General features: G+C 32.5%; 3 protein-coding genes across 12 annotated transcripts; 2 read left to right on the top strand and 1 right to left on the bottom strand.

The window, feature by feature from the left end:
- On the top strand, positions 1-4,909 carry LOC116350995 (epoxide hydrolase 3-like). Of its 5 annotated transcripts, none has more exons than XM_031783018.1 (6): positions 1-1,163; positions 1,978-2,469; positions 3,156-3,343; positions 3,492-3,880; positions 3,962-4,114; positions 4,185-4,909. In XM_031783018.1, exons 2-6 carry the CDS (start codon positions 2,017-2,019, stop codon positions 4,358-4,360), a joined length of 1,359 nt encoding a protein of 452 aa, XP_031638878.1. In that variant the 5' UTR covers positions 1-1,163; positions 1,978-2,016; the 3' UTR covers positions 4,361-4,909. The 5 variants fall into 5 exon arrangements, with proteins under 5 accessions (XP_031638878.1, XP_031638884.1, XP_031638894.1 ...); XM_031783024.1 differs by having other exon boundaries at positions 1-1,143; XM_031783034.1 differs by having other exon boundaries at positions 1-1,041.
- LOC116350982 (solute carrier family 22 member 3-like) lies at positions 4,668-16,603 on the bottom strand. 2 transcript variants are annotated; one of them, XM_031783007.1, is made up of 5 exons: positions 16,427-16,603; positions 7,681-8,015; positions 6,426-6,663; positions 5,215-6,318; positions 4,668-5,093 (listed from the first exon to the last, which is right to left on the bottom strand). In XM_031783007.1, exons 2-5 carry the CDS (start codon positions 7,935-7,937, stop codon positions 4,932-4,934), a joined length of 1,761 nt encoding a protein of 586 aa, XP_031638867.1. In that variant the 5' UTR covers positions 7,938-8,015; positions 16,427-16,603; the 3' UTR covers positions 4,668-4,931. The 2 variants fall into 2 exon arrangements, with proteins under 2 accessions (XP_031638867.1, XP_031638860.1); XM_031783000.1 differs by lacking the exon at positions 16,427-16,603 and adding an exon at positions 8,175-8,639.
- On the top strand, positions 10,977-26,696 carry LOC116350948 (bumetanide-sensitive sodium-(potassium)-chloride cotransporter). Of its 5 annotated transcripts, none has more exons than XM_031782964.1 (24): positions 10,977-11,429; positions 17,178-17,519; positions 17,598-17,682; positions 17,766-17,854; positions 17,950-17,966; positions 18,055-18,158; positions 19,631-19,730; positions 19,802-19,918; positions 19,986-20,269; positions 20,395-20,509; positions 20,586-20,725; positions 20,823-21,131; positions 21,266-21,384; positions 21,495-21,603; positions 21,675-21,701; positions 21,768-22,361; positions 22,448-22,649; positions 22,899-22,952; positions 23,113-23,216; positions 23,333-23,572; positions 23,658-23,868; positions 23,961-24,021; positions 24,089-24,240; positions 24,335-26,696. In XM_031782964.1, the coding sequence occupies exons 2-24, from the start codon at positions 17,341-17,343 to the stop codon at positions 24,367-24,369; spliced, it is 3,447 nt and encodes a 1,148-aa protein (XP_031638824.1). In that variant the 5' UTR covers positions 10,977-11,429; positions 17,178-17,340; the 3' UTR covers positions 24,370-26,696. The 5 variants fall into 5 exon arrangements, with proteins under 5 accessions (XP_031638824.1, XP_031638834.1, XP_031638851.1 ...); XM_031782974.1 differs by having other exon boundaries at positions 10,977-11,149; XM_031782978.1 differs by lacking the exon at positions 10,977-11,429 and adding an exon at positions 12,257-12,277.
- The last annotated feature ends 21 nt before the right edge of the window (positions 26,697-26,717 follow it).

Raw genomic sequence — 26,717 nt, forward strand, 5'->3', positions numbered from 1 at the left:
CAATCTTATCGTTGATAAGTTATCAGTCGGCCAACAAAATATAACCGAACAAAAAAGAGCAACAAACATTGTGACGCTTTAATAAAAAAAAAATTTCGAATCAACATCACACTTTGAAAGCATACGAATACATAAAAAATATCGTACGATGCGTGACAGTCAATCAACACATGCATTTGGTTGTACTGAGATCATGAAGAAAATCATATTGCTATCAACAGTGAAAAGTGAAAAATTCATTCAAACTCAAATTGAATAGACCATCGCGACCAAGTAGGACTGTGATTGCAATCTTTTGCAAAATCTTTCTATCAGTTTCAGACGATCGAGATAAATAGAGAATTGCTATATGTATGAGATAGTCAAATATGCGGCATCGAACATTGTGTGGCGTTTAGCACTTTGCTTCGATATAGAAAAAAAAATCGATAGAAAATATGGAAGAGAAGAATGAGGAGTGTAAATAATATTTGACAATTTTTCAAGCAATGTTGTATAATTCACAGTGATAAAGTCAAAACATAGCAAAATGAAACTGAAAAAAGTAGAAAACGACATCAAATGAGTGATCAAAGGTGAAAGAGAGATGCAAAACGGTCAAAACAAGAGCATTCAATACGTGACGATAGCACCACCACCACCACCAAAGACAACAAACTTCAAGTACTGCAAATGATTTGGATTCTTCAGTATTTCGGTGTGAGTGTTTGTTTAAAATTGACTGCATCAATCAATGTGCACAGTGTTTTCAGGCATTTGACACGCGTATTGCTCAACCGTAATCCAGCAAAGAGAAAGAAATGACTGAATGAAATTTGTGGAATTGAAGGACCGGCATCGATGTATTACTCAGTTATTGTTTTTAGTAAACAACATCGATTCAAGTAACTGTCAAACTTATTCCATACACGCGACATTCAACGGAAAAAAAGAAACGATAATATCACATTTAACAGTGAGAGTGTGGTTTTCATTCAAAATTCGAAATTCGAAATGTGTATTTAAATTGACGAAGCAATTATTTGTACAAATGGAAAAATTGTAACAGAGAAAAAAAGATTGAAACTATCAAAGAGCTAGACACACAAACTCAAGCTCAAACATCATATTTTCAGAGTTTGTCTAAGGTCTTGCTCCGGAATGGTAGAGTGAAAAAGAATAAAGTGAATATTGCATACAAATCAATCAAAAAAATTCAATTCAAATTCATTAAGCATTGTGATTGACCGTGTGTAAATTGTAAAAAGTTTCTTGACAGGAAAATTTCTTCATTTATTTGTCATATCTTTTGTCTATCAGACGTGATGATATGTAATTTATTTCTCTTTAAATTTTGAATTCAATTCCATCTTGCAATGATTTACAATCAGTGTTGAGATGAGAGAAGAAGAAAAAAAACTTCGTTAATTGAAAATTGCGAAACCAAATGAGAGTTGCTATCGCTCGTGCGCCCGTTGCACATACAATTCATTATTATCGGTTTAATGAAGACACAATTCCCAGACAAAACAGAGAAAAACACTATAAATACAACAAAACATCGACGCGATTTTTCAATTGATTTTTCTTAATTAGCCGACGTGGCGCATAAATACTGTACGATCAAATTTCGTGCGCAATTAACTGTTGTTTTTTGTTGTTTGTTTCAAGTGTTTGCCGTATTTTAATGATTTGCTGAAATAAAAAAAAATTTACTGATGAAAAAACACTTCAAAGAAATTTAGTTAAAAAGTGAGATAGATAGAGAAAAAGAGAAAGACGAAAAGGACAGAAGAGTAAACGGCGAAGTATCGCATTTTTATTTTGGAGTGTATATGTGATCGCATCGAGCATAACTTAATCTGCTCGAATGAATTCAAAGTCCAAATTTGTAGTGTGAGCAAGAGTTTGGCGCCAAACAAGCAACAGACTTATTGAATCACAAAGAACGATTGAAACAACAACAAAACTATTCTATTTGGTATTCTATTTTTTTAGTTTTTAGGTGTGTGTTATTAGTGCATAAATCAAGTATAAATGTATATAAACAAAATGTTTCAAATTTCATCATACACAAAAACGAGTAGTAATGATGTTTTGCCGCAAAATCAATACGACAGTTTTTTTACGAAACGAAAAAATCCATACGATATTTTAACGAAATTATCGCGATGGACAATTTTTTGCTATCATCTAAAATCGATTTTGATTGGACTATGGATTTTATTAAAATGGTTTGCACAGTTCTTATGGCATTCGATACAACAATCAACAAAATATCAACAACAAATCACACTGACGCCCATTGATTATCCGGACTATTTTCATGACAAGCCGCCACCGTGTCTTGTTGACAATCGCATCGGACTTCAGTCATACGTTAAACTCAAAGGCACTAAATTACATTACATTGAAGCCGGCAATCAATCGGATCCATTGATTTTACTATTGCATGGCTTTCCAGATTGTTGGCTTGGATGGCACAATCAGGTATGATATCAAATGACAAAATCAATTTATCACAAAATCCAATACGATATTACTTTTTTTTAAAAAATCATAAAAAATCTGCATAAACAGATCTCCTAGCAAACACAGATGTGCTCAATCAGAGTAAAATCGCATTTTACCATCCATACAGAACAGACATAAAGGTGCTAATGGATCGACCGTAAAAAAGTCTCCTTTTTGTTCGTCAAATGACCTCAATAAATTCGAGTCCCTAGTTCCACATAAATATTTAAAGTAAAGTACAAAGTTTACAACGAAGAGAATTCAAAAGGATATTATTACACATCTTGAAGTAACGCCATCATTTTTTTTTCTTTGAATGTTGGGAAATTCCCGAATATATTTCATATTGTCTGTTAAACTCAGAATTTGCCAGATGAAAAAAAGCGAAACCATAAAAAAGAAGTCCATATTCAGAGAGGCACGTTGTACAACCAGATGGTTACAAAATCGAAATCCAAAGAGCTGGCTGAATAATATCTGTATCTATACAGAACAGAGAAAATGCAGCTTTACTTTGATTACTTTTGATTTTGATACTTTGCGATCTGTATTTGCTAAGAGTATGTATGCAGAGGAATTAATTAAACTAGCCAGACATTTAAATTATACGTTAAAAGATACGTGCCATGAATCATTTTTTCAATTCTTTTTTTCTCGTGCAGATAAAAGAGCTGTCCCGTTTCTATCGTGTGGTCGCTCTCGATTTAAAGGGTTTCAATGATTCCGATAAACCGCAATGGCGTAAAGAATATAAAATCCATAAAATATGTGATGAACTGTTGCAATTTATCAAATCGCTTGGGTCAAATTCCGTTTCGATAATTGGACACGACATTGGTGCTGTTATCGGGTGAGTGTTGAGAAAGTAACATCGATTTTTTATTCAAATCAGTTTAATGCAATGACTGAGCTATATTTTATCAATTCTATTGTAAATGACATTGTGTAATATGTCATCAGTAAAAATAGCTTATTTTCATCTTTTTTCTTTGGTTCAGATGGTTTTTTGCGCACACACATGCCGAGAATGTGGACCGATTTGTGTCGGTGTCGGCATCCCATCCAAATCTCATGTGGGACAATCTACAATCAAAATCACTGATCAACGATCACTGGTTAAAATTCGTACAATTACCATATTTACCTGAAATGGAAATGACACGCACCGATTCAAAATTCATCGAACGAACATTATCACATTTAAATAAAGAAGTATACAATAATAGTGATTTACTCTTACATCAAATACCAAATAAACTCGATGCATATAAATATGTATTTAGCCGAAAAAGCGATTGGTCCGGACCGCTCAACTATTATAGAAATCTACCGTTTTACAAAGTGAATGCGGGTGAAACGGTACGATGCCCTTGCTTAATCGTGATCGGTAAGTGTTCGTTTCACAATGTGCAAATCATATATTGATAACAAAAATTAATTGATTTCTTTTGTTGCATTGTTTTCACAGGCAGTGAGGATAATTTTTGTCGATTAGATTCGGTGGTCCGAAGCACGGAATACTGTGATAATTATATTGTCAAAATTATTGAAAATGCCGGCCATTGGCCACACCAAGAGAAACCGTCGGAATTTAATCGCGTTGTTTTGAAATTTCTAGTCGGTATGTCGTTCAAAACCATTCAATCCAATTTATTTAACTGAATAAATCGATCATTTCTGTGAAATTTCAGGCCATCGTGCGAATCAAAAAATTGAACCAATTGATAAGACAAATAATCGCGGTATAATGGGTCGTATGCTTGGCGCCGTGTCAAATGGTGTGAAGATCGGTACTTATGTGCTGGACTCTGTTCATTCTGGACTCAGTCAGCGGACGAATGATGTAATCCAAAGTGCTTTGCACTGAAAATCAATGGCCAGCATGTAAATGAATTAAGTTCTCATTTATCACGACAGAAAAAAAATGAACAAAAAAAGAGAAAGACATTTGTTATTGTTTTGTTTTGCTTCTTTCTCTCTCTCACTAGTAATTATTAAAAAATTGTGTAGTTTCACAAAAGCAAAAAAAAGACATAAAAATACGTAGAGAATTAGTCTCATCATCACAGCCAATGTAATAATGTTATATTATTTTTTTGATTGTATAAGTAGTTAGTATATATATATTTAGACGATATTGAATTATAACAAAACGCATATTCCGTATTGATCTTCCAAATTTATTATTTATAGTCATTTGTTTTTCTTTGATAACAACTTATTTTTTTTTTGCTTAATATGTGCAGCTATTTTAATTTACATAAGAAAAATACCATGGTGAAAAACTATTTATAAATATATGTACAAGATTGCTATTACCGTTTTTTTCGTAACATTACATTTCTTTACATCGGCGGAAAAATTTACTAAACGCCAGAACACTTAAATTGGTTTAAAACAAATAATAACAACAACATTGCCAAAAAAAAAACAGAAATTTATGATGTTTCATTGTCCGACTCTCGTCCAATTTGCTTTGCTTCGGATATTGTGTCAGGTAACTTTTGCTTCAATGTCTCTGGCAACTTTAAAATTAGAATTGATGCAATTAATGACATCAAACCAAATGCTAAGTACGGTAAAATTTCCAAATAGACACCCTTAAAGAGAGAAAAAAAGACAAAATGTCACCTTATACATTTAACAGCCGCAGAACACAATATAAATTCAATTGAAAGATAAAATAGGCGGTTTTTGTTAAAAAAAAATTTATCAACATACCAAAAGTGGTGCCATTGGTGCACAAGCGGCTCCAATTCTGCCAATCGTTGAACATAATCCCATCATGCTGTGTCGAATGCTAGTCGGCCAAAGTTCGCTTGTGTACACATATAGGCCGGTAAATGCAACGGTAATGAAGCATTTTCCAATGAAAAATAATGTAATTGATATTATGGTAAAATAAGTTGGCAGTGATTTTGAAGTGATTATCGATAAACCTCCAATCAACAATGACATCGAAATAGTCCATCGTCTACCGCATGATTCCATTAAAAAGTATACCAAAAGCATGGCCGGAATGCCAGCAATAGCAATCACAATAAAACTAATATATCTATCGCCAGCAAATGTGATCGATGTCAACGAAATGCCATACGAAACGAATGCACTTGTCAACCATGCAAATGCGCATAACGAAAATCGTAACAGAAAAACTCTTTGGGTGAAAATAATTCGAAACTGTTTTAATTTACTATCGTGTTGTTCATCCATTGGAACGTTCACTGCATCATGCGGTGTCATCTTCATTTCTCCATATAATTCAATATTGATTCGATCGATTGTGTTCGGCGACAATTTTAATCCATTAACTCTTTCGGCACGTTTTAATGTTGAAAGAATGCGATCTTTCTTTTTATTGACAATCAACCATCGTATACTTTCGGGTGCAATCCAAAAATAGAGTAAAATTAAAAAACCGGGAGCATAAATGATTCGTAATAATTGTTGATAATTTCGAACAGCACGCGCTGTAAGACCCAAAAATATTTGGCCAAATGGATATGTGGCCGTTACAATGCTACCAAGTAAAACACGATCTTTAACACCAATCCACTCCATGGCCAATATAAATGAAGCAGAGTATGTCATCGAACCGAAACCGGCATCCAGAAATTCAAACAAAACAAATGTCACGTAGCTGGATGCAATTGATCGAATGTATGCAAATATAGTGCTGCCGAATACACCAGCTATCAGTATAGTTCGACGACCATAGCGATCCGAAAACAAACCCATTATCGGCATAAATATGAAACGACCCAAATTATTGGCGGTGCCGACAAACGCCAATTTCCAGTCAGTATCATCGCATTCTAAATGAAACTGATTGAGAAAAAGAATAATATATTATTTTTTTGAACTTCTAATAACGGCGAAAAAACAACAACAACAACATTAAATTGATTTCGAAGAAAGAAAACAATACTTACATTATTCAAAATGGAAATTTCATTCGTTTTGTAAATAAACTTATTATTACAGTCTATAATATGTGATTGATTAAAATGTTCGGCCGGACATATTTCGTCCGTGAAGTGAGTGGTAATATTTGAATAACCAGCATAACGAGTACATTTCGATGGTTTTCCGTTTTCGAATGGTATCACATTTGAAATCCATGACTGATTTACATTTGTACCGATTGCATCGCATTCTGGAATGAAACAACTGAATTTTGGATGTTGTTTTCTATGAAAAATTCCATGTCTGGTTTATTAAAATTGTTGGAAAATTTTCCTCTTGGAATTTTTTTTATAAATGAAAATGAGCGTGGTTTCTGAATAACAAACAAACAAACAAAATTGAATGAAAAATAGACGAAAGAAAAACAAAGAAGAGAAATAATATGCAAATAAGGCGAAAAAAAAACACGAAAAAGAACCAAAATGATTAAGAAAAAAGAATTGTGATTGCAGCCAGTCACTAATGGGATTAAATATGTTTATGTGAAATGTAATGTGCATGATAAAAAAATAATTCATTGATTGGTCATTGCATCTTTTTTTCAACCGTTGATGCACTCAATAACAAATACCTATCAAAAATTAATCGTTCCAAATTAATGAAAAAAAAAAGATGAAATAATGTAACGAACAAAGGTTGAATGGAACGAATATTTCAAAAAAAGGAACATGACAATTATCTTCTATGAACTGCGGTGACAACTCGTCTACAGCTGTGATAATGGGCATACAATTAGGGAACGCATTAAATTGTAGATAAAAATTAAATGTCAAAAGCCACACAATGGTAAAATGATGACAATCGTATATTATATATTGTGGGCTATCAAAGACACAGCGAATTTTTTGGCGAAAAAAGTCGCTAAAAATAGCGAAGCTGCAGTATATTTAAATTTCATTTCATTTTTCGGGAAATTCACCTGTACCGTAGGTCTCTCTCCCCTCCTCTTCTCCTCTCCTCTCTCTCTGGCCCTAATAAGATTCATTTCATTTGAAAAGAAAGTAAAAAAGTCGACTTTGTTGTGAAAGCTATTTGAAAGTTATGATGGTAAAGACAATTCAAAGAATCTTTATGAGTTATCTCTTACCTAACCTCTGACTTAAATAGGTGTCAAAAAGCGTATGTTGAAAAGACGTCAATGCATCACATTGAGCATCGAAATTGACAAAATGCATATGAAAGATTAGTCTAAAGTTGAAAATAAAAACACAAAAATCTTACCGGTATTCAACATTTAGCGCGGTAAAAACGTAATTTAATCCAAAGCTGCCAGACAACGAAAATGGTAGGCAAAAAAGAATATAATTGATGATTTGATATTTTTTGAATGTGCCACCAATGTCGTTGAGAATAAGTTCCAGTAAATCAACATTCCATCCTTTATCCTTTGATCTAAAATTCTGCGAATCTGCTTCGGGGGCATGATTATTCATTTCACTCTTTTGTCTCGTTTTGTCTTCTTTCATTCTGTTCAACATTCAATACACTTGATTCAAATATTGAAATTCACCGAGCCGAACTATTTTCGAAGCGTTGTCTAGTGAAACCGCTGTTATCTATTTGACATTAAGATAAATAAATATTTACGGATTTTATTGCACTTAAATGACACAGATAACGATAAAAATAATGAACAAAAAATGCGAATAAGTTATAACGGTATTGTGTGCAAACTATATGAAATTAGTATAAAAACGCGGCTGAGTGGTACATACCATTATTCAGGTAAACTAAACTGTCTGCGATTATATTATCATTTCGTTATGTTGCGCACACATACAATATTTAAGATGTGTTAGTTACGAAATCTCTTTATCTAGTATTATTTCTTCTTTTTTTACGTTTGTCCAACGATTGAATAGAGTATATTGTGTTGCGTGTATTTCTGTTTCTCTTTTGATTCTAATTTGCGTGAATGACACTTAACATAGTGACTATCATGTTGAATCGTATCACATATCACAACAAGTGACCACAACCTTATCTCGTTGCGATAGACTAATAAAAATGAATGTTTTGCGGAATGCGAGTGTATGTGTCTCTGTGTGTTGTTGCATTGGAAATGGCGTTTATTTACAATTTTCATGTCATATACACCGAAAATAACACACTTTCCAAATCAACGTGACCGATCCGATACGATAACAGACGATGGGATCTGCTGCGGCATCGATACACAACACTTGTTTAGTTGATCAGGTTGTGTAATCTTCCAGATTCATACGATTTATTGTGGTTTGGATTGATTTCAATAAATGTTTTTTTTTTCGATACAAACACAAATCTCTATTCCGATATTTATTCTTCATTAAAAGCACCATTTTTTATTTTATAATTTTAATAAAAATTCAGTTAGTTTGCAATAGTTGAAAATGTGATTCGTTAGTATAGCATTGGTGTGCGTCCCCTGAGTAATGTTGCATGTTCATATTGAATCTGTTCCCAAACATTGGCAGCGGTGCTGTGGCTGAAAATAAACGAACTGCAAAACAGCCATCCATGTATCAACATTTATTTGATGAATGATTGTTATGTTAACTCTTATTTTCACTGTCATTCATCAATTCGACATACACATATTCATTTAGCAATTGATCAAAACATGAAAAATGACTAGTAAGATACTTTCGCCAAATTGATAAAAAACATACGAAATTGTAAAAGACGATTTCCTAGAAATCACAGATATTATTTTTTTTTAAACAGACATAAATTATGCTTTTGCTTTGGAATGAAAAATGCCGTGGTACCATTTACCAACATAATAAAATCATCTGGTAATGAACCTTGTCAAAGATTGGCGCTATTAAATTAAAATTAATTTCATAATCACCGGTGGCAATGGTCTTCAATGTTTAACACATGAAATATCGGTTTCTTTTTTAATCACGCCGTGACACACATTCGCAATACACGCAGTGCCATCTATTGATCGTGGAACATAATTTAAACATATTCACCACAAAACATTTTACCGCTCACACTTTAATACTAGATAACGTTCATTTTTGAAATGATACGTTTTACATCAGGCTTTCAAACATTTTTCCCGTTGAGATTTTCTTTCAAAGATTTGAATTTTGCTGAGCATAAGGTATAACTCATCTCATATTAATGGAGAAAAATCGAACGAATCGAAAAGTTTCCTGTCCATTACTTAAAACTAAAAGTGTGTGGAAAAAATATTATGTTTCTTTGATCAATGATATAGAAAAATACCAGATCGCAATATATTTTTTTTTCGTAGCGAATATAATTTTTTTTAATTGATAAATTTATTACTCTATCACATAGTCAAAAATGATTCATTTCTTTTACGTTTAAATCATTTCGCGCATGGATTGATTTCATTTTTGCTACGAACATCATCCAAATTGATTTTGTTTGTAAGTAATATTTCTTTGAAAAACATTGATAACAACAATTATTTTCGTAAGGGCATCACAGGTTTGTTTGGTATCAATTAATTGGACGGATGTTGACGGAATGCAGTAGATATCGCGCTAAAAATCGTCTACATCTTTTTATAGAATTTTGAATATAAAGAAACTAAAAGAACGCAAACTCCGAAATTTTCCATCCGTATGAATTGGCAACGGGTTTTTTTTGGGGTTACTATTCTAATCGGAAAAATACCAAAACACATATATGCCAGGTGTGAAATCAAAACATGAACATCTGAAACAATTGACCAAGATATGTGTGTACGTAATGTATATAATTCGAGGGGCAATTTGACTATAGTTTTATGCCCAGCCAGCTGGTATTTAATTCATTCGAATGTGTGACTTTCCGTATATGTAATCGGCGACCGACATGGATCTAAGTGAAAATCTTTCGCCATTCAAACTTTTGAGTTGCAATCAAATTTCATTCAATTTCTAACCCTTAATGAAGAATTGTTAAGCAGCTTACACACGGAAGCAATGTTATGTGCACAGTGTTTATTTGGGTTGAGTTTATATCCCAATGAAATTATAAGGGAGAGACACCGTCAATACTTATGTTGGTTGACCCATTGTCTTGGCGATAAAGAAAACTGGCAATCAACATACACATTGTGCTCGCACAATCCATTGCGATACCCAGTCTGTGTTCAACCCAAACAACTGTGTCACAGGGAAGAAATTCATATATAATACTGAGACGCTTAGTCAACGATAAGACTATGGAAAGATTATTATTTTGTTGAAGTTGCTGTCAACGCATATAAGATCTCTGTTATAAATAATTCCGTCGCTCGAAAGATTCACGGTGACGATTTGATTGAATTTTGTTAGTGCTCACATATGCAATATTGATGCAAGAACACACACATATATACACACAAACACATTCACATACATGATTTAAAATCACATTCTAAATTATATGCACAGAGTGGCAACAATAAACATATGCACGAGTGAGAGAAGAAAAAAACCAGACGAGAAAAAAAACTTGATTTTTTTTTGTTATTTTCGTCATTCGATTCGGCCGTTGTATGTTTCTTATGTTTCGAATTTTTAGTCGCTTGTACTTTCGGTTCATTCGCTTGCCATGTGTTCAAACGTGCGCTATCCGTCGACATCACACACTAAAACAATAACATAGCGGCAGTTTAATGTTTCGGTAACGGAAAAAATCAAGTCGTTCGCAAAGACGAGAAAACAGTCGAATTGGATAGGTCTGCGCGTGGATAAGTTTCGTGGTGATTAATTTTTTTTTTTTTTACTTGGTCGCGCTTTACATTTTTCTTGTTTTTATTTATTTAAAAAATCGTTAAACGTTAAAAACTAAAATATTGTGCATTTATAAGAAAATGATTTCGACAAAAGTTGAATAGAAAAAAATTTAACGGAGAAATTCTAAAAATGAATCAAATTACTTTATTTCGAATTTTGTAATTTTTATTTTTAAGATTAAAGTGAATTTTCCCATAAAGTGTAATTTGTTTATTTAAAATCAACACACTTGTATTTCATACTGTGGTAAATCAATCGTTTTTTTCTTCTTCTTTTGAGTAAATACGCATTTAAATTCCATTTCGCATGAATTTACATTTTTAATATCGAAAATTCTTGGTTTGACATAAAAAAATTCGAGAAATTTTTGCAAATAAGAGAGTGTCACTTAAAAAAAGAAGAGAGTTTCTTTTGATAACTTATCTCGCCGATGAAAACTTTTAATGTAATTAAAATGCATAACGCATATGTTATGAACTTGAGCGGTAATACGGAATCATAATAGAAGTAGTTGTGTATCAAGAGAATTACTGTTTTCTTTTTTTTTTCATTGCGCTGCTGGCAATGGTTGACACTTAAGAGTAATTTTTGGTGGCTATTTCAATAAAATCGTATAGCAGTTTGATTGTTAAATTGTGTGAAATGTATTTACAGCTTACTGCACCAAATAAATATTGAAGAACGAAGGAAAAATTAGCAAAACAAACAAATTAAACACAATATGACACAAAAATCCACATGGGAACGGGAATCATATCAAATGTTTACTTAATTGCCATCCGTTATCAGGTGCCTATTTTCATATGGCAAACGTTTCATCATACGTTTATTTTTACCACACATTACCTTCAGCTTAATTCAATAGCTGTTTTATAGATCCAATTGTTTACAAATTTTAAGCATGATCGAATAATTCGTTTGTTCTTCGTACGCATATTAAATGCGTAATGCTCGTATTGTGTTGTGTATCGAATACACAAGAAAAAAATGAGAGTTTTAATGAAATAAATAGACGGGAATATTGAATTTGAATGTGCCATTTCGTGAATGTTTGTTCCGATAAGAAAATTTCAATTTTAGTCCAATAACATCAGGTAATTAAAAAAATGTGCTCCAAACACATTTTTGATCGTCGTTTTGTTTTTAGTGCGTTCAAATATAAGTGAATTCCAAAATTGTTAGTCTAGAATTTTGCTCTTTATCACATTAGAGAATTCAAATGTAACGTTGACTGTTTGACATTCGATAGAAAATATCAAAAACCGATTAGATTTGAATCATTTGTTATGACTACATCAAACAAGAATTAAAAAAAAGATGAATATTTATAGAAAGAAGACATTTCCAGAAAAAATTTGCTCAAATTTCACGAAGAACAATAATATTCCCGAACCAAAGAATGAATGTAAGCCAAAAAGTGAACACGTGATTCTTGATGTAAACACGTTCAATCAATGCTGAATATACATTCCCGCCAAGAGAAAAATACATGACTTAATTCAAGTTTTTAAAGCACGGAAATGCATTATATGCAAAACAAAACATCAAACTATTTTTCACGCTTGACAATAATCCAAAAAAAGAAGTTGACGAATAAGACGAATTTCGGTCGAAAAATGTCGGTGAATAAAATGGGATGGATTATTATTTTGTTGGAACAAATAAATGACATCTGAAATGTGACATAAACTTGGTTCTATATTTTCTTAACTTGGCTCTTCTTGGTTTCAAGAGAATGCATAACAGATGAAAGCTTCAAGGGAATTCAATTTAAAATTTGATTGGAAAATATTCATTGACCCGGAAAATATGGTTAAAAAAACTTCTAGTTATTTCTCGTGAGATTTTCGGCACCAATCCATCCATCTTCTACTAATTATATCTATCTTCTATTAATTGTATGTCTTCCAAATATCGTCTTTTCCTTCATTTAATTTAAACTTATGAATTTGATTAATAACTTTTTTACAATTAATTTCTACGTTTTAGTCATTGTCAAGACGTAAACAAATATCAGAGTCGTCCATTATTTCAATTCAAAGGTCGTGAAACTGGTACTTCCCATAAAAATGGTTCAAATGACAATAAAATGGTTCAATCTGTTTTTTTAAACCCAAAATGCCATCGATGCAGAATTTCAGCATGAAAAATTGGGTTATTATTTTAATATGAAAAACACATACAGTCACAAGTCAGTTACATCTAGTGTATTGAACCCAAAAAAGAACTGGATTAGTTTTTGCGAGTAGTGGCTCTTTTTATGAACCAAATATGTCATATAAACGTTCAAATTAGGTAAATTCTTTGATTCCAAATGGGATTCGAATATTTAAAATTCAATGAAATTTATAAAACAAACACATTGAATTCCGATCGTTTTTCTGGATTTTTTTATTTTATCGCTTTTTTGTTCAATTTACTTTCCGACTTGCTCTCGGCTAGTGGCTTTTTTTTTGTTATCTGACATATATAATGGCTCAGTGGCGCGATAAAAATAACTCTGTCCAAATTTTTCGATTTAATATTCCGGCTTTAATATGCATATTCATACACAGTTGATAGCTGCAGACTAATATTTCAGCTGGATGAGTATGCATTACAAGCGGAGATTCCGTGTAGTCAGGCAAATATTTTCTTGACAAATTAGTCATAATCATTATCAGTAATCATGTGCTACTGGCTTGACTAATAAGTGGCTTATCAAAATAACATAATTTAAATAGCGTTAGCTAAGAAAGCATGATACATAAGTCATAAAAAACGATGATAATTAGTCAAGTTTTTTTTACCAAGGAGGACTCTGCCCAACTTCATACGAAATCACTGTGATGATGTTACGTTTAATATTTACGTATTGATCCACACTTATAGCTTATGTAGTTAAAAATTAACAAAGAGACTGCAGCTATGGATTAAGCATATTGATTCATGCATAAATAAAAACATTCAAGTATTCGGGTGTATGCTCTTCGTTTTGTAAACATTAAATCAACGTTTAATAGTTCAGAATGTCAGAAATACAAATTTCTAAAAAAAAAAAACAAAATAAGCCATGTGCCATACCTTGAAACTAATTCGAATTCAGTTCTTTACTTTGATTTTTGATGCATTGAAATGCTTTATTATTTGACCGTGGTTTTTTGCCACCCTAAAAAGCCAGTTGTGTATTGTAAGTGATTTGAATTCAATCGCATTTGCATAAAACGAGGGTTGTTCACCTGTATACATATCCTTTCTACTGTGTTTATTTTTGAATGTGTGAGATGACCATTCCATGTTGGGGATAGCTCCAAAAATCAAATTTACAATTGAATAGTAAAGTAAATCAATAATTGATAATTGAGAGACATTGTTAAATGAATCAAAATTAGTTTTATCAGTTATTTAATTCGAATATAAATTGCATAATATGCACGTTTCATCATCGATTTCATTTTTATTGTTTATTTTTGTGAATGTTAATGTATTTGAGATGTGACTGGCGTTTTATTGATTTGAATAGAAACGTTGAAAGTCAGCACATTATGAATGCGGTCAAAATTGTGTTCCAAATTCAACTGTCAAGTATGTGACATAGTTGAACCTTGCACAATATGCAAATACATACGAAAAAGAAATGTTGTTTTCTAATTGATATGTTTAGTCAGAGCGAATCGAGCGCAGGCATTTGGATAGACATTATTCTTTCCATATGACTGAGACATGCACTCCCTTCGAAATGCCTTTTCGGTTTTTCATGTTCGAAGCGTGCAACAACTGTATTCTTTTTCAATTAGATTTGTGACATGCATAAATCACGTTGATTTAATGTTTGCTGACCAAAAAAAAAAAAAAACTAACAGAACAAAAACAAACGAACAGTCGTGCCATTCGGAGGGTCTTTTTGGAATTACTTTTTAGTTTTCGTTATGATAAAAACACCAAGAATTCTCAATTTAATGCGCAAAAGTCGAACAACAAAAAAAACGTTCGCCCGTACACACACTAAGAAGAAGACAATTGAAGCAACCAAACCTATTTGAATATTAGATCACAAGCGTTTTGTTTGTTGAAATTTATATGTGTTCGTTGAGTATTTATTACATTTATAGTGCACGTTTATGTTGTAATAACATCGACTTTCCATTTTCATGTTGTCACATTATGTGATCAATTAATCGAGCCAATGGTTGGTTGATTTAATCGAAACAGAAAAGGCCGACGACTCAATTTTCCATTCGATTTGTTGGTATGTAGCGTATATATTCTCTTTGTCGTGTGAATGCCATTTGTAGTGTTTGCAATTCAATGCAACAAGTGAAATGTGTGCTTGCCATCATAGAATTTCTATTGGACAGGTCAGAATATGTGAATGAGAATTTGTTTGTTCATCGTTTTGTGTGAATGTACATTAAAATCGCTTTGTATAACGAAGATTTATGTGGATATAGAGATTGTGTGCATTCAATCAAGACATTATCTCACTTTTGCTCGTTTCATATTGAATTCATAAATGCATGTTATTCCAATGACAGCGAAACAAACGAATACATACATACATACACACACTTGTGATGGGCAAGTTCATTGCAAAAAGCAACGCTTTGCAGAAGTGCGATCAAGTAAACAGAAAAAACAACAACAACAACAAATATGGCTCAATTTCACACTTCTATGCTCTCACACATACAATGAACCAAAAATAATTTCAGTGCCGTGTTAACCATAAAATAATCGACGCACACATCATGCCATTAGCCGCCATCGTCGCTGCAAACACAATATTGTCCACAGTATACACATGCTGCACCATTTGCTAAGTGCAAATTCAATGCAATAAACCACCATCACGTAAATGATATCTGGCTAATGCAATCTGAACATAATTTCTAATATAATATCATGTGCAGTAATCAAGTAGCGGCCAGTGTGTCAACAATCAACAGTACATTCTAAGAAAGCAAATGGACTTTTTATTGTATTGAACGAAAAAAAGGGCTTTTTACACATCTTCACTTTTTCTATTTATAGACAAATATATAACATATTTATTGCGTTTGTAGTGTCGAACCGAATAAAATATTCAGCTAGACATGTTGTTGCGATGAAATGAAAAGTACATCATCATTTGGATTGAATTTTACATTTGATTTTGATGTTTGAAATATTCAAATACAATGGAAAAGGACGATTTGCTTTGTTCCAACTCGATTTGTGTTTGATTTACAGTAAAATAAATAAACTTAAAATAAATACAAACTTACTTATTCGAGTGTCGTATGCTTGTGGTTTCGATTAAAACGTATTGCTTTTAAAATGACTTTCTTTCAAGAAATAACTAGATCATTTGAAGAAGAGGGTCTCTTTTCGAAAAATTCTATTTATTTTTAACGTTCAAATTTGTATATACCAACCAGCCTCGATCCAGAATCAATGCAATACTGTACAACTGAACGGCAAATAGATTTAATTTTTAGTTTCTAAATTTGTATATTTCAACTTGTACGACAAGTTTTGATTAGCTTAATCATCAAACAAACAATAAGAAACGAAAAAAAAAATATATGTACTATAATTGTTCATGGCATTTTGTTGTACACGTATTTTACATTTCAATGATTTCTTCTTTTTTTATTGCTCTCTTTTCCCGTAGTCCATTTCAATGCATTTTTGTTTGCTTCTGCCGTTCCATTTATAGAAAGTGAATGATTCTTTGCCACACGAGCAATACAATGTAAATGCAAATTGCAGATATGCCGATGCATTTTTTCTGTTCTTTTTTTTGTAATGATTTTTTTTTTCTGAAAATGTTTTTTGTTGAATGGATGATTGAATTGAACTCATTGAACATTGTTCTTTTTTTTGTAATTCATTTGTTTATTTTGTGATTAGATAGATTTATGTCGCATTTATCCGCTTTTCAATCGTTTCGTTGTGTTCCTCTTTTGATTTGATGCAAGCATTACGTGATTTAAGAGGTTTTTTTCTAAACCGATTTTTCTTTTGTGTATACAGTTAACATTTTGAATAAGCACACTCGCGTAAATGATCAAACCAATTTGAAATTGTGGATGCGTCCAGTTTAAGATACACAAATAAAAGAACGTGTTGCTTAAAGTGAGGGAGAAGAAAGAGGAAAAATCGAGAAAGAAAGATTGAGGAGACATTGGATCATAAAATGTCGAAGGAACATTCAATCGAAATGATCGGCACCGATCGCCCAAATCGATTTCAAGTTAATCCTGTTAGCACAAGCAAAACAACAAATAACACCAGTGACATCGATGGCGAAATATTCGAAGAAGATACATTCGATGACGATGACATTGTGCTACGTAATAATCGGCGATCATCAAGGTAGGCACTATCAATTTTAAATGAGAGAAAAGCGAAGGAAAAAATTTTCAATTCTTTTTTTTTTTTTGTTAAAAAAAGATTGAATTCGCTATCGCTGAGGAGCAGTTTCCGTGACAAAGATAAACCAGCCAAATATAAAGACATGCAAACAACTCGATTTCAAGTAAGTCCATGCACACTGAATGCAAAATTTTGACATTTCGAATGCGAACGGTGATTTGATCAAAGAATTTCCACTTTGTGAAGGTACCCAAAAACGATGACTCCGACTCAAATGGAGAAGATCGCGATAATTTATTGGATGAGTATGACACAAATTGTCGTCGAAGTTTCTTGTGAGTGCTTACAACATTTTCTTCTATTTATGAACTAGTTTTGTTCAAAAGAAAAATGACGATCGTCTTTAATTTGTGTTTCTTTTTCCCTATAGGCATTTCACCAGAGAAGGTATCCAATCCTTTACCAAGTTTTAATTTAGTTTTTTTTTTCATTCGTCCCTTAATTTAATCACTCTCGAATGTCTCTTTCAATTTAGCATTGCCCCGATTTGAAAATTACAGAAATATTTTATCAATACAAGCTGTCTATCAGAATCGTCCAACTTTGGATGATTTACACAATGCCACACTGTCAAATAACGTAAGTAGCAAAATTCATTTACATGAAGATAAAACACACCGTTCGGTTGTTATCACATTCATTATGTAATTACGGCACTGAATTATGCAAAAATGCAAGTCGTGAGTTGTTGTGAGTAAAGTGGAATTGTTTTTTTTTTGTGGTTGCGTGACAACAAATTCGCAAATTTTTTGTCGGTGAATCATTGATTGTTAAAATTTTGTTAATTATTCAAGGTGCTAAGTTTAGAATTTGATAAGGAATAGTTTCAAAAACATATCGTTTGCATGTGCATTTATTTGAACTAATTAATTGTGTCTTAGTTGGTGATTTTTGGAAAATAAATAAACGAACTTTTAAAAGTGAAATGTACCTACGAAAGAACCATTTTAAATTATTCAATATGTGCATACATTCGTTCTTTCTGCCCAAACCAAGTAAAATCATATGCAATCCTAGCTATATTCATGGAAGACAACAAATAAATGAACTCAGTTGTCGATATATGTAATTAAATTAACATCAATATGATGTCACGTTTTGGTGTCCAGCATTAGAATGATGAAAATGGTCCTTACTTTCTCTATCTCTTTTCTTCTCTGGTATATTAAACTTTATTTCTCTTCTTATTCTGTTCTGTTTATTTTCTAATTCAAAATCTATTAAAATCATTGGAATTGTTCATTGTAAATGCGTCACAGACACAGACGATGTAATATCAGGCACAGACTGATGAATATAAACACAAACGATGTAAACTAGTTAAACATATACTACCCACACAACATTCGATAAATAAACTAAAAATTGAAATTCAAAAACCATGTTACACAAAAATTAATTCCAAAAAAATGTTTTATTAAAATTATAAAGTTTACAGAAACTTTAATCTGCTTCTTGCTATTCACATACAAATCGAAAAATCAATATAGAATGCAATTAAGTCTTCCGTTTATTTAATTTTTGTTCTTCCGGAAGAAAATTGGTTAAATTACACGTGAAACCATTTGCCATATTAAAAGTATTGAAAATTAAAATGAATCCGGTTCAAAAATGATGAAAATAAATAAAAATTTGTGGCAAATATCTGTTGCGTTAAAATTTCTCATTTGATAATTTATTCAATTAACATTCGAGTTCATATGTCAATAAGGCAAATGTTTTGTCGCAATAAATTGGTGACGATTTCACAATACTAATCTCACAAGACAACAGTCTTGAACAAATGAGAATCAATTATGCATATGATTTCTTCATTCCAATGAAATAAAACAAATAAGGCAAACTCGGTCTGTGTCAATGAATGAAATTCGTCTCATGGGTGACATGTATCATTGAATTAATTGCCTTTTACTCGTTGCAAGTTCAAAACAAATGATTACACTCAATTAATAAATAAAATGACTAATCGCGCTTAGTCAGCACCCAAATGGTTCAAAATTTCTGAAATTTCAACATTTTCTTATTGAAAAAAATAATAAAATTTCATACAGCAAATGAATGTGCCAGTTGTGGATCCAGATCTAGAAGATGTTGGCATTAAATTTGGATGGATCAAAGGCGTATTAATGAGATGCATTTTAAATATTTGGGGTAAAAGCAATTTGATTTATTTTTTTGTTCTGAAAATGTTACAATTAGGAACATACAACACATTTTTTCAGGTGTTATGCTGTTTTTGCGCTTGAGTTGGGTCGTGGGTCAAGCAGGCATCATCGAAGGAGTCATTTTGATTTTAACAACAACGGTCGTTACGACAATTACAGCTCTTTCCATGTCAGGTGTGTAAATTGCAAGTGGTCAACAATTTTTACAAATATTTTGAATTCACATTTTTGTCTCGGTTAGCCATTTCAACAAATGGAGTGGTCAAAGGAGGTGGCACATACTATATGATTTCGCGATCGTTGGGCCCCGAATTTGGTGGCAGTATTGGATTGATATTTTCGTTGGCAAATGCTGTTGCATGTGCAATGTACGTGGTTGGATTTTGTGAGTCAATGAATTCATTGCTTGCATCGTTCGGCATAAGCATTATCGATGGTGGTGTAACAGACGTTCGCATTATTGGTAGCATAACGATTTTCATTCTATTAATCATTGTTGTGGTTGGAATGGAATGGGAGGCAAAAGTACGTACATTTTAACAGTTATTCATTCAAAATATATAAAAAATGAAATCATATTTGACACACATATCAATCAAATCTGTGTTAATCATTTTAACCAAACAGTTTTTCGTTTCTGATGCATTCAGGCACAAATTGTCCTGTTGATTATTTTGTTAATAGCCATTGGAGATTTTTTTATCGGCACCATATTCGGACCAAAAAGTGACATCGAAAAAGCAAAAGGATTTGTTGGATACAATGGTAACGCGATTGTTTCAACTCTTTCAAATTTTAGCTTTTATTTAATAAAACAACATTTTCATTTCATTTGTTTCAGCGACAATATTTAGGCAGAACCTTCAGCCAGACTATCGTGTCCATGATGGTGTGCAGCACAATTTTTTTACGGTGTTCAGTATTTTTTTCCCAGCAGCTACAGGAATTTTGGCTGGAGCAAACATCAGCGGAGATTTAAAGGTCAGATCAGATATAAATGGACCTATTTCAACATTGAGTTTGTTGCATTGCTTATTAGCGCATTTTTGTTTAAATTGAAGTTTTTATTTTTGAACAGGATCCGTCTCATTCCATTCCACAAGGGACAATATGGGCGATTTTCATTACAGCCACCACTTATATTATTATGGCAATTGCAGCCGGTGCTTCGGTTGCGCGTGATGCAACTGGACGACTTGAAGATACAAACGGCACGTTTGCATTTTTGAAAGCTTGTACACCGGGCACATGTCATTACGGTTTACACAATTCATTTGAAGTAATCGAATTGGTTTCCGTATTCGGTCCATTGATTTATGCTGGTTGCTTTGCAGCAACACTTTCATCAGCACTGGCAAGTCTTGTTTCCGCGCCAAAAGTTTTTCAGGTATGTTCTATGCCATGCACTCTCTCGACTATATTTTAATACATATAAACCAGTTTTTCGACTGGTGTCTTTATGTGTAAAATTAATGTATTCTTATCAATCAATGTAATTATCGACATTTTTGCCACATATAGGCATTATGCAAAGATAAACTATATCCAATGGAATCTGTTCAAGAATGGTTTGCACGCGGATACGGCAAGAATAACGAACCGGTTCGAGGTTATATTTTAACATTCATCATATCAATTGCGTAAGGGCCCATTGAATTTTAAATCACACACATACAAATGAATGTTTCGAAAGCGAAAACTTTAACGGCTCTAATCTAATTTCTCTTCCTTTTATTCAATTTGAATTTAGTTTTATATTGATTGGAGAATTAAATGCGATAGCGCCACTTATTTCAAATTTTTTTTTGGCCGCATACATGTTGGTTAACTTTAGTACGTTTCACGCAAGTCTTGCAAAGGTATTTCACCGTTAATAATACAAATGCATTATTTAATTCTAATAAAATGTATAACTTTTTTATTCTCAAAGCCGGTGGGATGGAGACCAACCTTTCGAGTAAGTAAAATCATGTGAATAAATATTTTAAGGAATTAAAAACCAATATCATCTCAACTCTTGCAGTATTATAATATGTGGTTAAGTTTATTGGGCGCTGTATTGTGTGTTGCCGTTATGTTTTTAATCTCATGGACAACCGCTGTATTAACGTTTGCCGCTGTTATAGCATTATACCTCATTGTAAGTTACGGAAAACCAGAAGTAAATTGGGGAAGTACAACACAAGCACAAACCTATAAAAATGCATTGCTTTCGGTTTTACAATTGAATAATGTTGATGAGCACGTGAAAAATTATCGACCTCAAATATTGGTACTGAGCGGAATGCCAAATTCAAGGCCAATTTTAATTGATTTTGCCGATTTGTTGACCAAAAAATTATCGCTCATGATATGTGGTCATATCATTGAAGGTGCATCGACGCAACGTGAACGAGTTTTTCTACAACGTCAAGCTCGCGAATGGTTTAAAAAACATAAAATCAAAGGATTTTATACGATTGTCGATGGTGAAAATTTCGAAACCGGAGCCAGAGCTTTATTACAAGCGTCTGGAGTTGGAAAGCTTAAACCAAATATTGTTTTAATGGGCTATAAAGCCGATTGGCAAAGCTGCCACAAAGATGAACTTCAATCCTACTTCAATACCATTCACAAGGTGAGATCACTTCGTCCTTGTCTTTTATTTTGCTGTCGCAACAACATTTATTAAATTTAAATTTTTAAACAATCGGTTATATGCAGGCCCTCGATATGCACATGGCCGTCGCCATACTGCGTGTGGAAAAGGGTTTGGATTATTCTCGTACTCTGGGTGAGGACAATGAAAAGCAGACAGCAACCGAAGAGCAAAGAATTATTCAGCCCAATGATAGTACAACGGATTTGCTGGCAAATTCTCAAGTGAATGGAAGCAATGAATCACTTAGCCGAAATGCATCACAAGGTATACACCATTTTTTTGGTGAATCACATTTAATTTTCACATGTTCATGTGATTGAACAAAGATATGCACTTACTAAATATATAAAATAGTTAAAGTATTAGTTAATTAATCATATTTTGCTTGTGTATTTGCATGATTGTCATTCTGTGAACAAATATGGATATTTCTTGATCTTTTCTACATATGCACAAAAAAAAAAAAACAAAACAAAATAACTTCTGCACTCACACAATCTTCTTGATTGTTAGCTGTGAATGACAAGACAAACCTCAACAATAATAACAACAAAAATTTGCACAAAGGTTAGTAAATAACAAATTAAGCGTCTACAATTCTACACACCTACAAAACTAATAGCATTCACGGGCCTCTTTTTTCAATCTTTTACTCCCACAATAAATTATTATGTTTTTTTCTTTGCTAATAATAATACTAAATTTCTTCCTTTTCAACAAAAAACAGCCAGTAGTATAAGCGATCTGTCTGTGATGACAAGCCCATTGTCTGGGATCAGCAATGTACGGGTTACTATATCACCTGATCCGCACGATAAGCGAAATGTTGAGGTGAAAAAAATGCCACAAAACAATCAAACTCATTTCAATCTGCTTAGCAAATATATTAAGACTTGGAAAAACAATTAAAATTTAAAATGTTTTTTTTTTACCTAATTTTCCTTCAGTTGGAGACTTATTTGCGTAAAACAAACAAACGAACAACGACAGAGAAGCGATCATCATTGTACACTGCACCAAATGGCGATGAGCTTCCAAAATACGTGATTCAAGAATTGACCATGTTCACTCGCAAACGAAACAAAGCTATAATTGATGTATATTGGTTGTACGACGACGGTGGTTTGACATTACTTTTACCGTATATCATAAGTACGCGACGAAATTGGGAATCGGCAAAATTACGGGTATGTTTTACATAATTTTTTTCATTTATTTTGCAATTAATTCATCGTATTTTAATTTCACGTTTTCGACATTAACAAACTTTAGGTGTTTGCATTGGCCAATAAAAAAGATGAAATCCAATGCGAACTGTCATCGATGGCAAGTTTATTGGCAAAATTCCGAATTGATTACTCTGACCTCGAGCTACTGACCGACATCACAAAAAAACCCGAAGAGTCCACTTATTACTATTTTAAGGACTTAATTCGAAATTTCACAAGCAAAGAAAGAGAACTGTGTGACAATCCAAATGAATGTAAATAAAAAAAAATCAGTTTTCAATACGTTTGCGTGTGCCACTGTGCGTGCATATATTGTTTTAATGATATGTTTTCTGCCTTATTGCAGCGATTTTCATTGAAGACAGTGAATTGTTGGCCGTTAAGGATAAGACGAATCGATATTTAAGGTTGAATCCATATATTTCATTCATATTATCTGAACGTATTATATTCGTATTTTTCTTTTGTTTATAGATTACGGGAGAATCTCTTAAAAAATTCCATGAATTCAGATATGATTGTTATGACATTGCCTATGCCTAGAAAGAACGTTGTTTCTGCACCACTCTATATGGCATGGCTTGAAAGTTTAAGTCGTGGTTTACCGCCATTGTTATTCGTACGGGGTATGTATGAATTCGTCCGCTTGTTTTTTTCTTTTTAATTTGATAAAAGAAAACCAAACATTTTGATTGACATTGTTGTTCTTCTTTTTTTCAGGCAACCAAAGCAGCGTATTAACATTTTATTCATAGTTTTTAGTAGTGTTTCATTCTGTACATGTCTTCTTCATAATGAAATCAATTTCTTTTACTCAAAACCAATTTTCATAATCGACAAGTATGTAATATGAGAAAATTATAGTCCAATTATTTTTTGATTCTTCTTCGATAATTGAGTAATTGAAAACATATCGAAATAAATTATATTTGGATATTTATTGAGTATATCAGACTCCCTTCAGTTTTTCGCTCTGCACCATAGCACAGTTGTGTTTCAAAAGATTTTATTGAGTTTTGTTCTACTTTTTTCACATTTTCACAACAAGTTGCCACCGGAATCGGATACAAGAAAAAAATGTTCGTCAATATTCAGTCTTTTAAATAACCTCGATGTAAAAAATTAACATAGTCACTCAAAGAATCAACTTTTATTTGATTGTAGTATAAGTGTTCTTAAGATTCCGGTATAGTAAATTCCCTTCCTGATAAAATCTTCTATATGCGGCTCATCGGTTTTTTAAAAGTTTTCGCTGCGTGAAAATTTATTCAAATATAATTTTGCTGTTCCACTAGATCTGATATTTTGTTTACAAAAATAACGGTACATTTTTCTCATCATAAGAAAAGTATTGGCAATGGTTGAATATGTTTTCGATCGATTTGATCCTGACCGTGCTGCTCGACGTTCTGTACGACGTGCTCTCATTTCAGCATTTATTTGGCGATTTAATAATTTCACTTCGGCACGACGTCGACACAATGTACAAAAATACTGATTTTCGACTGAGAGTTGGGATGATTTCTTGCATGATATTGCGAACGTCATTGCGAACAGTTTTCAAACCATGTCGCAATTCATTGCACTACAGAAGTGTGTAGGCACTAGTAAGTACCCACACTTGATCCAAAAAATCAAGTGAAGCAAAAAAGAGCTCAAACAGTTGGTTTGATTATATATTTTTTTTTTTTGGTTTTTAAACCAATTTTCTCTCAAATACAAGTAAATCGTTTAAGACTAGAAAAAGTTCAAAATCAATTCATTTTCGCAATTATTACTAAAAAAGAACAATTACCACAGAATACACCGTACGACAAAAAAAAAATGACTTAGTTTGATTTGAGCTTCGTGAATAGGGCGTTGTAGTAGATGGAAAAGATAGAAAAACTGCATCTTTGGTTTGTTCCATATACCTCTGTTTAGAAAAGTTATGACATTTGGTAAATCTTCCGTACAAATCTGAAAAGAGCGACTTTTAAACTGTATACTTTTTTCATTCAAAATTGGTAAACATGTGTATTTGGGGGGGGGGGTCTTTTCAACGGTCCACAGATCACGAAACTACTGCAAAGTGATGAGTTTTCTGTTCTTTTAACTCCAATCGAAAAAAGAGCCTTCGCTGCTATAAAGAATGTCATCGACAATTTCTTGGGCAAGCTATAGCGGCAATTGAGCAACATTATAAAGGAAAAGACCCTTGCCACATGCTTGGTGAATATTGTTGGTCAATTTGCCGTGAAACATTGCAAGAACAACACAAGCGCCAATGCAATCGGCCACATTTTTAATCAAATATGCTCTTTTGAGAATAATTTTTTTTGATTTTTGTTCCAATAAAATGTTTTAATAATAAATAAGTAATAATACAGTATTTTCTACAAAAAAAATTGAATTGATTGATTTTTTGGTCATTTTTTGACCAATTTTGCTATTTTTTGTATGAAAATTTTATTCAAACGTGATGGGATCTCAAAATAAAGGTCATATTCGGATTCCCCGTACCAAAAAACCCCCAAATACACATGTTTACCAATTTTGAATGAAAAAAGTATACAGTTTAAAAGTCGCTCTTTTCAGATTTGTACTGAAGATTTACCAAATGTCATAACTTTTCTAAACAGAGGTATATGGAACAAACCAAAGATGCAGTTTTACTAGTTTTTCCATCTACTACAACGCCCTATTCACGAAGTTCAAATCAAACTAAGTCATTTTTTTTTGTCGTACGGTGATATATATATACAAGTCTTTCTTTTCTATGACAACCTCTTAAATAAATTGAATAGTTCCGAAGTTCAAAATGAAAAAAAAAATTGTAAAAGCTTCCTTTAGTCCGATTGAAGCGCACAAAGCATTTATGCACATTACAATAAATTAAAGTCTATGCATCAATTCATTAAACGCATAGATTAGGTTAGATCAAATACAAATTATTCGTTATAAGAGACATTTTAAAGTCAAAGTAGTTAGAATAGACGTGAATCAATCGAAACTGCACATGTAAGCATTAGCCTACACCTCCCTATAGCTAAGTGAAAAATGTAAACAATAAAAATCCATACTTATAATAAATAAAGCACAATTGGTGTTCTTTTTTTTAAAA

The sequence above is a fragment of the Contarinia nasturtii genome, unplaced genomic scaffold (assembly GCF_009176525.2).
Source record: "Contarinia nasturtii isolate CC-2019 unplaced genomic scaffold, AAFC_CNas_1.1 Cnas_scaffold_129, whole genome shotgun sequence".
Lineage (NCBI taxonomy): Eukaryota > Metazoa > Arthropoda > Insecta > Diptera > Cecidomyiidae > Contarinia > Contarinia nasturtii.

Bases quoted from the DNA above. Each gene is read 5' to 3' on its own strand.
- LOC116350948 (XM_031782964.1), top strand. From the start codon at position 17,341: ATGTCGAAGGAACATTCAATCGAAATGATCGGCACCGATCGCCCAAAT. The intron at 19,919-19,985 runs GTGTGTAAATTG...TGTCTCGGTTAG, and splicing joins TACAGCTCTTTCCATGTCAG to CCATTTCAACAAATGGAGTG. The intron at 21,132-21,265 runs GTATGTTCTATG...TGCCACATATAG, and splicing joins CCGCGCCAAAAGTTTTTCAG to GCATTATGCAAAGATAAACT.
- LOC116350982 (XM_031783007.1), bottom strand. From the start codon at position 7,937: ATGTTGAACAGAATGAAAGAAGACAAAACGAGACAAAAGAGTGAAATG. The intron at 6,319-6,425 runs GTAAGTATTGTT...TTTCTCAATCAG, and splicing joins AAATTTCCATTTTGAATAAT to TTTCATTTAGAATGCGATGA. The intron at 5,094-5,214 runs GTATGTTGATAA...TCTCTCTTTAAG, and splicing joins CACCAATGGCACCACTTTTG to GGTGTCTATTTGGAAATTTT.
- LOC116350995 (XM_031783018.1), top strand. From the start codon at position 2,017: ATGTATATAAACAAAATGTTTCAAATTTCATCATACACAAAAACGAGT. The intron at 2,470-3,155 runs GTATGATATCAA...TTTCTCGTGCAG, and splicing joins GGCTTGGATGGCACAATCAG to ATAAAAGAGCTGTCCCGTTT. The intron at 3,881-3,961 runs GTAAGTGTTCGT...TTGTTTTCACAG, and splicing joins CCCTTGCTTAATCGTGATCG to GCAGTGAGGATAATTTTTGT.